Source organism: Spinacia oleracea, chromosome 1 (assembly GCF_020520425.1).
Source record: "Spinacia oleracea cultivar Varoflay chromosome 1, BTI_SOV_V1, whole genome shotgun sequence".
In the NCBI taxonomy this organism is placed as follows: Eukaryota; Viridiplantae; Streptophyta; class Magnoliopsida; order Caryophyllales; family Amaranthaceae; genus Spinacia; species Spinacia oleracea.
The window spans coordinates 85,821,780-85,836,584 of record NC_079487.1 but is presented as its reverse complement, the minus strand read 5'-3'; the positions used below and the strand labels follow the sequence as shown (position 1 = coordinate 85,836,584).

General features: G+C 40.5%; 1 protein-coding gene and 2 non-coding genes across 6 annotated transcripts; all 3 read left to right on the top strand.

The window, feature by feature from the left end:
• Positions 1-211: 211 nt before the first annotated feature.
• On the top strand, positions 212-7,470 carry LOC110805844 (pentatricopeptide repeat-containing protein At3g29230). 4 transcript variants are annotated; one of them, XM_056835411.1, is made up of 3 exons: positions 212-357; positions 2,745-5,431; positions 5,658-7,470. In XM_056835411.1, exon 3 carries the CDS (start codon positions 5,658-5,660, stop codon positions 7,173-7,175), a length of 1,518 nt encoding a protein of 505 aa, XP_056691389.1. In that variant the 5' UTR covers positions 212-357; positions 2,745-5,431; the 3' UTR covers positions 7,176-7,470. The 4 variants fall into 4 exon arrangements, with proteins under 4 accessions (XP_056691389.1, XP_056691394.1, XP_056691400.1 ...); XM_056835416.1 differs by having other exon boundaries at positions 224-5,264; positions 5,365-5,431; XM_056835419.1 differs by having other exon boundaries at positions 339-357; positions 5,365-5,431.
• On the top strand, positions 2,750-2,855 carry LOC130466671 (small nucleolar RNA snoR103). The gene has a single exon (XR_008926840.1). It is a non-coding gene; the product is annotated as a small nucleolar RNA snoR103 (small nucleolar RNA).
• On the top strand, positions 4,433-4,537 carry LOC130466672 (small nucleolar RNA snoR103). The gene has a single exon (XR_008926841.1). It is a non-coding gene; the product is annotated as a small nucleolar RNA snoR103 (small nucleolar RNA).
• Positions 7,471-14,805: the final 7,335 nt, after the last annotated feature.

Sequence of the window (14,805 nt, the reverse complement as noted above, 5' to 3'; positions counted from 1 at the left end):
AGAGAGAAGAGAGAAAAAGGAGAGGGAGAGGGAGAGAGAGGAGCGGCTAGTTCACCTAATCTTATTAACCTTACAGAGTGAACTTATTATACCAATTGGAACTTATGATTGAAATATTTTATGAACTTATCGGACCTGATTGAAATTTATTGAACTGATTAGACCCGTATGAAATAACTCTATAGTTTAGACAAACAATGTTCCCTGAAAAATAAACATTTGCTTATTTATATACGCCGGGTTTCTTAACGAGTGTCAAGGTGCACGAGTATCCGTCTCTGCTCACTCAAATTAATCGCCCCTTTTCTTCCCAAATTAATTTTGAGTTTTTCTCTACTTTGACATTATCCTTCTCAGGTATCTTTCTTTCAAGTTCTGATCTTTTTATTCATATACATTTTGCAGATTTAGTATTGAAAAAGCCCCCAGGAAATGGTTGTCAGTGACATTGATTGAAGGAAAGCATTAAACCTTTTCTTCCCAATAGAGGGTTTCTAATCTTTCTATCTATGGTCTTTGCGTCTTGGTCCTCATCTATAATTTTGTAGAATTTATAATGTGTTCTTGTGTATGTAATCATGTTTATAAGTACGAAGTACCAGATTTCATTTGGGTTTTTTTCAACTGTTTTTTGGGAATTTCTGCATTTTGTACAAACTTTATCCTTATTTGATGAATGGTTTAGGTTTAGAAATTATTATTATGTGTTCTGTTGATTTGAATATGTTCATAAATATCAGATTAGATGTGGGTTTTCAATTTTATTATTATTACTTTTTCTGATTTTGTTGTTGCAATGTGTAATTGTCCTAATTCTTGGTGGGTCACTTAAACAATGTGCACTTGCTGTAAATATGGACGAAAACTGAAGTTGTTGGGTAGTACTCCGCAGTGGATATTGCAATAGTGTGGCAACCCTCAATTGAACCAACATACATACACTTGCCCGCTGGGTACGATTTGAAGCTGTAGTGGTTTAAATTAATAAAAAATTTGAACAACAACCTTGATTTTGGAAAAGGTTTCATACATGTTGACCTCCTTAGACTTGCTAAATTTGAGTTGCATGGCATCGATTGTTGTTGTAGCTTTGATGGCAATATTGTATTAAAGGAGTGTAGATTTGTTGTCCATGGTACGGCGGGGCGCTATGTCGCGCACTCGCGTAAAATGGACGAACATTGAAATGTTGGTTTTTGTGTGGACTTCTTGAGTAGTATACACAAGATGCCCTTATAGGACCTACAAACATAGATAATAGAGAATGACTAAATACTACTTGTATATTTTCTTGTCAAGGTTTTTTGTGGAGCTAATTGAGTGTTTGGCTAATTACTTGGTGATGTTTCTGTAATGACTTTAGTTTCTTTGTCTTTGTATGAGTTCAATGATGCTAAGAGGTGGTTAGCCTCTTGGACATGAGTTAAAGAGAGATTGAAGGGAATGCAGGAGCTTATTATGTGTTATTCCAGCATAAGGTTCTTGTATTGGCTATTTGGCTGTAGTTTGTTTGTCTTTGAAATTGAGTTCAGTGGGGCAAAGGGGTGATGCATAAGGTTCTTGTGTACGAGTTAAGAGATATCGAAGGCAAATGTGGGCGCTTATTATGTGTTATTCCTGCATAAAATTCTTGGCGATTTTATTGCAGTCATTGTAGTTTGTTTATTTTACTTTGATGATCTTCGAATCAGCTATCATGAAATTATCTTAATTGATTATTGTCCTTTGGGGGTTGGGGGGGGGGGGGGGGGGTATTAAAATTCTTGGCGATTTTATTGCAGTCATTGTAGTAAGATTTATCGCTTCCTCTAGTGGGTGGTGGAGGTGGTTGTTTTAGGAGTATACCAGCCTTAGTAGTTTGTATCTTCAGATGATAGAGATTTTGTGCTCCTCCGCAAAGAGTAAGATGTGTGTGCTCGAGTGGGCTCCTTCTTAAGTAGAAAGCTCATACAATACAAGGCCTATGTACATGTTTACTGTGAATATTCTTGATAATTACTCTTATTTTAAAATGTGAACTATGCACTGAAATTGTGCCCAGATGGGACTTACTTGTGTTCGTATCAGTTATTTAGATGATACTCCACACATGATTCTACACGTACACGTTATTGACTTCCATAACTGTTAGGTTATAATATAATTTCTCTACTATATAACAGGGGAGGAGAACTAATCAGTTGCGGTGTGTGGTCATAGTAAATTGATGACTAGTTGATATGGTTTTTCCCCACTTTCCCTCTTTATTTTCTTTTCATTTTCTTTTTCTCCTTTTTGGCCTCTTCTAAGTGTGGTAGATAGTTGTTCTTTGTTAGAGTACCCATTTATTTGAGCCATGCCCATTCAGCATTCAGAAGGTAGAGCACCATTATTTGCTCCTACCTCAGCCTGGAGTAACTGGACATAGAAATTTATCTGGGTCTTTAAGGGGGATAATGCGTTATTTAGAGAGCTCATATGGAGCCTTCATACATTTATTTTCCCTGAAAATACTATCTACTTACTGTGATGACAGTTTATGAAATGGACAGTCTTTTTGGAGCAGACGAGTTGTGGTTTCTGTTTCAGAATAGGTTCATTAAGAGCTCGTGTTTGGCATAAATTTACGCCATAATTTATACCTTTGTGCTCCAAATACTCTCATGTTTTTCACACTCAAAATAAGTTGTAACTGATTGCAGTCTATAGCGGATTTGAGATTTTGTATAATAATAATTAGTTACTGTTGTCCTAATTCTTGGCAGGTCACTGAAATAATGTGCATTTGCTGTAAATATGGACGAACACCAATGTTGTTGGGTAGTAATGGGTATTGCAGTAGTGCTGCAATCCTCAATAAGAACCAACATACACATACTTGCTCATTGGGTAAGAGACTAAGAGTTACAGCTCTTATGGTTCATGTGACTGAACATATAAACCAACTGTGATGGCCAATGTTGCATGCATCTTGACCCCGTAGACCTCCTAAGTTTGAATTGCATGAAATGCATTGTTGTCGTTGTTGCCGTTTTGATGGCAAGATTATATTAGTGTCTAGTGATGTGAAGATCTGTTGTCCATGGTACAAATGTCGTTCAAATTGGATTTTTTTTTGAAATGTTTGGTTTTGTGTGGGCTACTTATGTACTATACAAGATGCTTATATAGAACCAACGAACATGGATGAGGAAAGGCTGACCAGACACTACTTCTATACTGTTGAGGTTTTTAGCTGTGATGTGTTAAAAGCAATAGACTTTTTACTGTTGATATTACAGAAATGATTTGTGTGACTGCAATGAAATAGGTTGTTTGTGTGTATTATTTTGATTGAATAATATGATACAACGAAGTGTTACACAAGATTCTTGTATAAGAGTCAGAGAGACATTAGAGGAAATGCGGGAGAGAGTTTTACTCACTGGTATGACCTTTATAAGGAGTAGTCCATAATAAGCTAGCATGAGATGACTTAATAGATTATAATTGACCTCCATGGGGGGAGGGTGGGGGGGATGATACTGTAGTAACTTTACGTGGTTATGGGAATGTTTTTTAACAAAAGGCGGAGACTAACCATCAGGCAGAGGAAAACTAATGAATTTGTGACTGGGGGATTCACAACATGTCCTTGAAGTGCTCAATTTAGATTAATGGCGTCCTCACCTATCAACAAAATCTTGATTAATGATTTCCTCTAGTTGGTGGTCTAGGGATGGGGGTTTTTCTATAGAGTATCCTAGATTCCTAACCTTTGTCCACTCAGATTGTAGTGTTCTTATGCTCCTACCACAGACAGAGGAAGAGTTATATGCAGGTGTTCGAGTGGGCTCCTATAAGGCATATGTACACAAACACTGTAAAATATATAATTACTGCATATTGTGCACAGATATTGCTTACTCTGGTTCATTTCCTTTGTTCGTATTAATATGTTACGCATTATTGACTTGCCTGATTTGTAGGTTTTAACAACATTCATCTACTAGATCACATGGAGGATAACTTCTGTGGTTCACAATGAGATGATGGCTGGTTGATTGATGTCATTTCAGTAACGTATTTGAATTAGATAAGTGGTTTTCCCTCCTAACCTGTTATTCACTTACACAATGAAATGTAGGTGTTGATGGACATCATTTCAGTAACGTGTCTGAGTTTTATAAGTGGTTTTCCCTTCTTAACCTTCTTCTCGTTTTCTTTTTACTCTTTCACCCCCCCCCCCCCCCCCCCCCCCGCCACACACACACACAATGTCAGTGATTGTGCAATGACATTATATGTCAGTGACTTGTTGCAATTGTCGTATTTTTTTAACCAATCACAACTTGTTTCCTAAAGGCTTTTGGTTAAACTTAAAATATCAGGAATCCACTTGCTTGTTTGAGCTATTTGATATGTCTGTCTTCAAAACAAACTGACTCTGTCGTCGTCCATCTCACAGCTGGGTATTGAGTACTTGCTTCTGCTATAACAATGGACAGTTAATAACGTGTGGGTGTTGAGATGGGCCTTTTTTGAGTTTAGGATGCCCTTGTATGACCCACATACAGTCACAATGTAGAGACCCTCCCTCCCCCAATACCAAAAAATGGTCACAAAATCTTAAAGAGTGTTCCCCTCATTTGCTAATTCTTTCGCCAGGAACTTATCATTGATTTGTTGTAGTCTCTTGAGTCTTGATCATGAGATAGCAAGTGGACAGGATATGGTTCAGTTCATAAGAGTCCTCATCTTCAGTAGCTTAGTTAAATTAATACATGTCTTAACCAATTTTTAGTGCAGGAGCTGCCAGTTCTAAGGCTGGTGGTTTAAACTCTACTGGAAAATTGTTTTTCTTGCCGGGAATATCATTTTCTTGTGACAACATGACCTATTGCAGTATGTTTGGGAGCTGTCTTTTCTTGTGTGTTTGTTACTTTTCTTACCTCCAAGTTTGCCAAGCAGTCCGAGCACATTACTTCATGTATGAAGCCTTCGTGACATTACCTGTAAGAATTAAGGGATGGAGAACATACTTCTTAGCTGTTCAGATCGAGGAGCCAAAATGGGTGGACTGTATGCTGTCATTCTTAGCCTCATGGCCTTACATTGTACATGATATATCTGATAACTTTTATCACCATCTTTTTTCAGAAATCATGAGTGGATATTGCTATACAGTTCATGTTGATGGGATAGTAAAAGCAAGATTCTTTACTTTTCGTCCTTCGATTCCAATAACGGTTCATATAGGTGTATGGCTCTCAGTGTTTCTGACAAAAATCATTATAGGTTCACTTGTAAGAAAGTTTTGTTTACCTGCTATTTTTGACAGCTTAATTTCTGAACATTGCTTGCTGATGTAATTTGCCGCGGATCTAATATTTTTATTTGTATCAGAACCATTCTCTTCAATTTTATCCAGAATCAAGATATCAGGAGGATTGCCCTTTTTCCTAAAGATAAGGTTGAAGAGTTTTCGTACATATCTATATTTCTGTCTTATCATAAAAGAACAAAAATAAATATCTATCTTTACATTTTTCTGAATCTGTGGCTCTGTTTCTGTATTATTTTGGACAATAACTTCATTCTTGTCTTGTGTGCTGTTGGTTCACTCTCCTTGGTTGTTTCAAAATGTCTTGATATTCTTTGTGACTTCTGCCATTTTGGATGACATTTTTCTTTTGTAGATGGGTTTTTCAACTCTCAATGTCACATGCTGCTCATTACACCGCGACATGATAGGCTGGAATAAAGCAATCCAGAGGCAAATGCATGAGGGAAATGTTAACTTGGCATTCTCAGTATTTATTCGTATGAGAGAAAGTGGTTTTCATCCTGATAACTTCACATTCCCCTTAATACTTAAGGCGGCAGGTCGCAGTTCCCTGTTTTACCTGGGATGTGCTCTTCATGGGCAGGCGATAAAAAGCGGCTACTACAATCATCTGTTTGTGCGGACTGCTCTCTTGAACATGTATTCAACTTTCAAGGACATTCAGCATGCGTATAAGGTGTTTGAGAAAATACCTGTAAAGGATATCATTGCCTGGAACTCGATGCTGGATTCATATGCCTCCAATGGCAAAATGGAGGAAGCATCAAACCTTTTTGAATCTATACCTGAGAAAGACCTTACTTCATTCAATATCATGATCTCAGGATATGCAAAAGCTGGAGAATTAGAGTTGGCTCGAAGTATCTTTAATGCAGTTCCTGAAAGAGATGTTGCCTCGTGGAATTCAATGATATTGGCTTGCAAGCTTGCTGGTTGTATGGAGGAAGCAAGGAGATTATTCGAGGAAGCACCAAGCAAGAACATAGTTACATGGAACACTATGCTAAGTGGATACATACAAAATGAACTTCACACCGATGCCATTAGACTCTTTGATGAAATGAAGGCTCAAAACTTAAAACCTGACCAATTAACTGTAGCTGGTGTTCTAGCAGCCTGTGCGCATTTGAGTTCTCTTGAAGCTGGAATTACAATACACATCTATGCCTTAGAGAATCATCTCATGTGTTCAGAAGTTACTACTTCGTTGATTGACATGTATGCCAAATGTGGGACCATAAATCGCGCTTTGGAGGTTTTCTGCAAATCTTGGGTAAAAGACATCTTCTGTTGGAACGCGATTATTTCAGGACTTGCTATCAACGGGCATGGCTTAGAAGCATTGAAACTCTTCAACGCGGTGAAGTATGACAAATTCTTGAAGCCTGATGACATAACCCTCATTGCTATACTTAGTGCATGTAGCCATTCAGGGTTGGTGCAAGAGGGTTGCTCCATATTTGCCTCAATGAATAAAGACTTTGGTATTTCCCCGAAACTAGAACACTATGGTTGCATGGTTGATCTCTTAGGCCGCGCTAACTTTCTTAACCAAGCATTAGAACTTGTGGAATCAATGCCATTTGAGCCAGGAGAGAGGATCTTAGGCGCATTGCTAAGTGCCTGCGTTATTCATCAAGATATGGAAGTAGGCAAGAAAGTTGCAACACTGATTATAGAAAGAGATGGAGGACTCAGTGATGGAGAGATTATGATGATGTCTAACTTGTATGCATCTTTCGGGGAGTGGGAAGAAGCAGCTATTTGGAGGGAAAAGATGGAAGAGGAAGGGATTGTTAAAACTGCTGGGTGTAGTGTCATTCAGCTCAACGGGAAAACCCACAGGTTTTTGGCCGGGGACTCGACTTAGACTAATGTTGGGTTGTAAATGTAATAACACCTTGCAGACACTAGTTTTAGATAGGAGTCTTACAGATTGTACCTTTACTTTACTGATGCTTCCCAACTTCTACTCAAATACTCAGTAAGCTACTTCCTCTGTGTATAATTCGCTTCAATTCGCGGTTCGCCCAAAATGGGACAAAAATAGGCGAAAATTCACCATAATTCGCTCTTTTCGGATCGCAATTCGAAGGGAGATTAGAGAATTATGTAACACTGTCTCTGACACCATTTTGATTCTTAGTTCTTGACATTGTCCACAACTTTGGCCATTTTTTGTGATTCATATGTAAGAAAGAATTGTAGTCATGTGGAATCATGTTAGATTTGTATCGATATATATTTTCAAAATATCAATGTTTTCCTTTTTGCCAAAAATTAAAATATAAATATAATTTTTATGTTTTATAATTTTTATTTATACATAATTTGGGATATTAAGAGTGTTGAAGTAGTAAAAGTCAATAGTGGTACAGTATTTAAGGAGCGGAGGAAGTATATGATTTTAACCCAACTTTAGGATGTTAGCTAACTGCAAAATCAGAATCCGATAGATAGAACTCATAATAATACTCTCTCCGTTCCTAAATAATTGTCCACTTTGAGAGAATTTACGGTTATGAAGAAAAATTAAAAAGTGTATAAGAAAAATAATGATAGAGAGTATTTTTTTTTTGAAGAAATGATAAAGTAGATAATTGTTTATTGATAAAATATAAATAAAGTGGATGGGATGTAAAAGTGGGAAAAGTGTAGAATGTGTGAAAAACAATCATGATTTATGAATAAGTCGGAAAATTTGTGATCATACGTAAGGAAAATTATAGTCTTGTGGTATTAGGTTAAATTTGTATCGATATATATTTTCTAAATACCAATGTTTCTTTTTGTCAAAAAATAAAATATTAATATTAATGTTTTTTTTTTTATTATTATTATTATAAATTAAATGCTAACAAAGTCAAATATTTTACAAATAATTAGTAGGAAGCCGAGATACAATCTGGGCCCCACTCCTCTGTCTATATCAAAGTCTATCCTGGTGAAAATATGAGCAGCAGCACGAGCCCCAATGTCCTGTGTCCTAGAAAACTTATGAATCCGCTTCAGCAACGCAACATCATCCTTATCCAGCTCCCCCAAAGAAGAGAAAGAAAACGGAAGAAAGCCAAAACCAATGGCCCTGCAACGTGCTTCGTACTTGACCCGCTTCCGAATAGCCGCATCAGACACAACCCGGCCCGGAGCAAAGCCAGACAACTCAGATTGTGTCAAAAGTGATGATCCCGTCAAGTCAACTCACACATCACAGCCCCGATCCCAAGAGTAGAGCAACACGTCTGCTGGTCAGGGAGCTCCATCATTTCCTCCAGATAGACCAATATCAACCTTTTTCCGCGTCGAAATCCCAGACCGATAACAAACATCAACAAGGGTATCCCGAACCATATTATGCCAATGTTTAATACCCACGATGCCAGCACATGACACCGCATGATCACCAAAGATGTCTCCCGCAAAGACCCTGGAGCAAGCAGAACATGGCGCTGTAACAGAGAACAAAGGAACCCCCAACCGGTAACACAACACACATCGGTAAGCCTTAGCATTCATCGTCTGTCCCAAACCTGATATGGGGACCGCATGAAGCCAAGCAAAGGTGTGATCTCCCTGCTGCGATTTGCACAACGCCGACTGTCGAGAAGATAAAGAGAAGGTGGATTCTACAGATGCAGTAACCTTTGTGAAATATATATCTGCCAATTTCTTCATGAGTTTACGGGCAGCGACCTCACTAGGGTTACTCAGAATGTCATACTCCACCGTTGTACTGAATAGACTCAATGCATCTTCAAATGCTCGACCAGGACCAACACTACCAGCATGCCGTAGAAGCTTAGTCTGCAAACCAAAAGACTGCAATCGAGAAGCAAGAAAAGCATAATGATGAACATCACCTGCGGAATAAACACCAAGTCCGTCAAAAGAAAAAGGTAAGGTGGCAAGTCGCCACTGCAAAATCGCCAAATCCAGGCCCCGAAGCAGTAACAATACGCTCCAAGGAAGATCGAAGAGCCTCATCAAAAGTGCGTTGAGCTGCCTCAAAAATACCAGGAGGACAAGTACGCAAAGAAAAGTAGAGTTTAGAAACTCCGGTACATGCCCTAAGTAATAATAGCTCACACTGAGGATCATCAATTAAGCTGAGCAACATTATCCATAAGCCCAATGGTCTTGGTCACCCTTTGCATCACAAGCTCACCACTAAAAACTGGATTGGAACTAGCGGGACCACCAAGCACCTTAACACCATGCAACGGACGAGCAATATCAGGGGGAAAGACCCCCACAAGCCTGCTACGAGGGTCCTCTGTAGGCCAGAAAACCTCGGTCTTCTCCACGTTAAGATGTAACCCGAGACAAGGCTCATCCTCCATAATCAACTGCAGAACCTTCCCAACCACCAAGGTGTCACCAATAATAGTGTCGTCATCCAAATACCATGCCTGAATACATACATAAAAAATGTCCCTGATTTTACAAACCAGGGGTTGTAAAACAAAACAAACAACAGAGGACCAAGGAGATCACCCTGTTGCACCCCCTGAGACGACCATAACGTGTGTTCTCCATAATACAATTTGGCTGGAGTAGAGTAGCAGAATTTAACCCATCGTGAAATGCCCGGACAACGAAGGCGAACTTCACGTAACATGACCTCTTGATCAACTAAATTGAATGCATTTTGAAAATCCACCAACAACATTGAAAGACCCACATCAGAACCTCGATCCTCAATCAACCGGTTCACAGCATGAAGAATTGTCTCACCACCCGCAGATACCCCGACACCAAATTGAAGACCATCAAAATAACTTCCCAAAGACGGACCAACCATAACAGCACCTACTTTCGAAACCACACGTCGCCAAACAGTACCCACAACAATAGGACGAATACCCCCACCGGACTTGACAAGAGGTGTCAAAGGAGCACTAGCAACATACTCTCCCAAACTCATAGGACATTTCTCATCTAAAAAGAGATTAACCACCAGGAAATAGAGTCAACTAACTCATCTGAAACAGCCACAACAACACCACTCAAACAATCCATAAGGTGTTGAGCTCGCAAATCGTCCCTCCCACAAGATGTGCCACGTGAAAAACTCATAATCTGGTCCAAAACAACAACATAAGTAGCCATGAGATGATGGTGATCAACATGAATATCAGGCAAGAACGGAGCTGGAAAAAAAGGGTGTTTCGACTGTAAATCTGCAAGAGTGGCGTCATTATAAGGCACAACACCAAAAGAAAAAGAACACAGACTGTAGCAGTTTATTATTATTATTATTATTATTATTATTATTATTGTTATTATTATTATTTGTATTATTATTATTATGATTTTTATTATTAATCAAATGCTAACAAAGTCAAATAATTTACAAATAATTAGTGGGAAGTCGAGATACAATCTAGGCCCCACTCCTCTAGGTATAGCAAAACCTATTCTTGTGAAAATATGAGCAGCAGCCCGAGCCCCAATGTCCTGAGTCCTAGAAAACTTCTGAACCCGCTTCAGCAACGCAACATCATCCTTATTCAGCTCCCCAAAAGAAGAGAAAGAGAACAGAAGAAATCCATAACCAATTTCCCTGCAACCTGCTTCGTCGCTTCCGAATAGCCGCATCAGTCCCAACCCGGCCCGGGACAAAGCTAGACAACCCAAATTGTGTCAAAGGAGAAGATCCCGTCAGGTCAACACACACATCACATCCCCGATCCCAAGAGTAGAGCAACACGTCTGCTGGTCGGAGAGCTCCATCGTTCCCTCCAGATAGACCAATATCAATCTCTTTCCGCACCGAAATCCCAGACTGATAACAAAAATCAACAAGGGTATCCCGAACCACAATATGCCGATGTTTAATACCCACGATGCCAGCACATGACACCGCATGATCACCAAAGATGTCTCCCACAAAGACCCTGGAGCAAGCAGAACATGGCGCCGTAACAGAGAACAAAGGAACCCCTAACCGGTAACACAACACACATCGGTAAGCCTTAGCATTCATCGTCTGTCCCAAACCTGATATGGGGACCGCACGAGGCGTGATCTCCCTGCTGCGATTTCCACAACGCCGCCTGTCGAGGAGATAAAGTAGACTTGATCAAAAGGCGGGTCGGGCCGGGTTCGGGAGGGGCCGAGGGCATAAAAATCTACCCATTATGTCGGGCCGGGCCAAACTTCGGGCCGAACTTTTGTGTCCAAAATCCACTATTTCGAGCCAAAAATAGCGGGGTTTTCGGACCGGGCCTAATTATAACTAAAATTGTTGGTTTACGTTGCCTAAAGCCCGTATTTTTTTTTAAAAGTTAGGACCGGGCCGGGCAGGGTCCGTTAACCGGGTCAGAAAATTCTGCCCAAAACCCGGTAATTTTCTGGTCGGGTTGGACCGGGCCAGCGGGGCAGGCCAACGTTGATCAACTCTAAGATAAAGAGAAGGTGGATTCTGCAGATGCAGTAACCTTTGTGAAATATATATCTGCCAATTTTTTCATGAGTTTAGGGGCAGCGACCTCACTAGGGTTACTCACAGTAACCTTTATTATTATTATTAAATTTTATTTATTTATTTATTTATTTATTTATTTATTTATTTATTTATTATTATTATTATTATTATTATTATTATGGGAAAACACCAAAACGTTACAAGCTTAACAAGCTACAAAGATCAGGTGAACTACAAGAAGTTGGAGGGGAGCCGAGATACAATCTGGGCCCCCACTCCTCTAGCTATGGCGAACCCGATCCTGCTGAAAATGTGGGCAGCTGCCCGCGCCCCAATGTCTTGAGCCCTGGAGTACGCCTGGACCCGCTTCAGCAAAGAAACAGCCCCTTTCTCTAATTCCCCAAAAGAAGAGAAGGAAAAAGGTAAGAAACCGTAACCCAAAGCCCTACAACGTGCCGCATACTTATCCTGCTTCCGCTGCGCTGCGACCGCCACAACCCGACCCGAAATGAAGCCTGACAACCCAGATTGCGTCATAGGTAGAGCTGTCAAAAATCGACCCGGCCCGAAAACCGATCCGAACCCGACCCGAAAATACTGGGTCCTGAACAAGATTTTGTGACCCGTAACCCGATTTTATCCGAACCCGAACAACCCGAAAAGGAATGGGTCAAAACCCGACCGAACCCGTTTTAGACCCGACCGATTGAAAATCATTGTATTTATAGTAATAAATGAGATTATGAGAAAATTTAAGCATAAAAGACACGTTGTTTTTACTATTGTTCTGTGTAATATGATTTTAATTTGAATTATACGCCATTTTATGATTGAATTTGACAAAATATAAACTTTCGTAGGAAAATTTGTTAACTTGTGCCAATATTTTGTATATTTTTCACCTAAATTAATGAAAATATAATGCGCGTTTTAAAATCTCTCAACCCGTTGGGTCGACCCGAACCCGAAAGTTCTGGGTCTTGAACAAGCATTTGTAAACCCGAACCCGAAAGTGACCGACCCGATTCAACCCGAACCCGAAAGTAAATTTTTACAACCCGACTCGACCGACCCGTTTGACAGGTCTAGTCATAGGGGAAGACCCAGTCAAGTCAACACACACATCTAGACCGCCATCCCATGAGTAAAGCAATATATCTGCAGGACGAAGAGCACCATCACTCTCACTAGTCAGCCCAACATCAACCTCCTTGCGAGCAGAAATCCCCGACCGGTAGCAAATATCCAAAAGGGTATCACGAACAACATTATGACGATGTTTGATACCCACAATCCCAGCACAAGACACGGCATGATCCCCATAAATGTCCTCGTCGAAAACCCGAGAGCAAGCAGAACACGGCGTCGAATCAGAGAACAACGGAATACCCAACCGATAGCAAAGAACCGAACGATAAGTCTTACCGTTCATAGTCTGGCCTAAACCTGAGATGGGGATTGCCCGCAACCAAGCTGAGGAGTGATCCCCCTGCTGTGATTTCCATAGGGAAACAAGACGCGAAGATAAGGAGTAGGCGGATTTCGCATCAGCAGTAACCTTCGTGAAATATATGTCTGCCAATTTCTTCATGAGTGTGGGGGCAGCGATCTCACTAGGGCTACTGATAAGGTCGGTCTCCGCGGTCCTAATGAAAAGACCAAGAGCATCATCAAAGGCCGGCCCCGGACCATCAACACCTGAAAGCCGAAGAAGCGAATCCTGCAAACCAGAAGACTGCAAACGGGATGCAAGAAAAGCATAATGCCGAACATCACCAGCTGAATAAACACCCAATCCTCCATAAGAATAAGGCAAGGTGGCAAGACGCCATTGCCAGTCACCGAACCCAGGTCCCGAAGCAGTCACGATGCGCTCTAAAGAAGCCCGCAGAGCCACATCAAAAGATAATTGGGCCGCTTCGAACAGATGAGGCGGACAAGTGCGCATAGCAAAGTAGAGTTTAGAAACTCCAGTACACGCACGAAGAAGCAACAACTCACACTGGGGATCATTAAGCGAAGCTACAGCATCCATCAACACAACAGTCTTCGACACACGCTGCGAAACCAACTCCTTACAAAAAGAGGAATCTGTACTGACTGGACCACCAAGCAACTTAACACCAAGCGCAGGACGAGCAATATCCGAAGGAAAGACACCCTCTAGACGACTGTGTGGGTCTTCCGAAGGCTAGAAAACCTCTGTCTTCTCAACATTAACATGGAGACCTAAATGAGGACCCTCCTCCAAAATCAACTCCAAGACCTTTCCAACCACCAAAGTGTCACCAACGATTATTATTATTATATAAATCAAATGCTATCGAAGTCAAGTATTTTACAAATAATTGGTGGGAAGCCGAGATACAATCTGGGCCCCCACCCCTCTAGCTATAACAAAACCTATCCTGGTAAAAATATGAGCAGCAGCACGAGCTCCAATGTCTTGTGTCCTAGAATACTTCTGAATCCGATTCAGCAACGCAATCGTCTTATTAACTACGGTTTTTTCATGAAATGCCCCCGAGGTTTGCAAAAATGCACCAAATACCCTCGCGCCTTTTGAATCACATAATATACCCCTATTTTTTTATACTGTTCATGAGATGCACCTTTGAGTTAACGCCGTTAGTCTGCCGTTAGTCGCGTTTTACTATTTTGCCCTTAATACATGTTTTCGACATAAATTCCAAAAAAAAAAAATCAAACTTATTTCTCTTTCTCTCTCCTCTCCGACGTTCTTCCCCCTGCTATCTAGTGGCCGGCGGCGTCCGGTTTCCGCTCTCTGGTCGCCGACGGAGGCCGATTTCCGTCTTCCCCTTTCCGACGTCCTTATTCGCCGCTGTCGAGTTTACCCGTCGTGAGGTTCCACTCTCTCCTTCTCTCCTTGACTAGATTGGAATTGCATTTATTGATTTCAGTGTTGAATGTTGTTGCCGTCATTGTTGTTGTTTTTTTGTTGCTATTATTTTCAATTTTCTGGATGTTGTTGTTGTCGTCGATAGAATTGATAGACTATTAGAGTAAATGTATTGTTTTTTTCGAATCCAAACATAACCTGTTTGCTGCTATT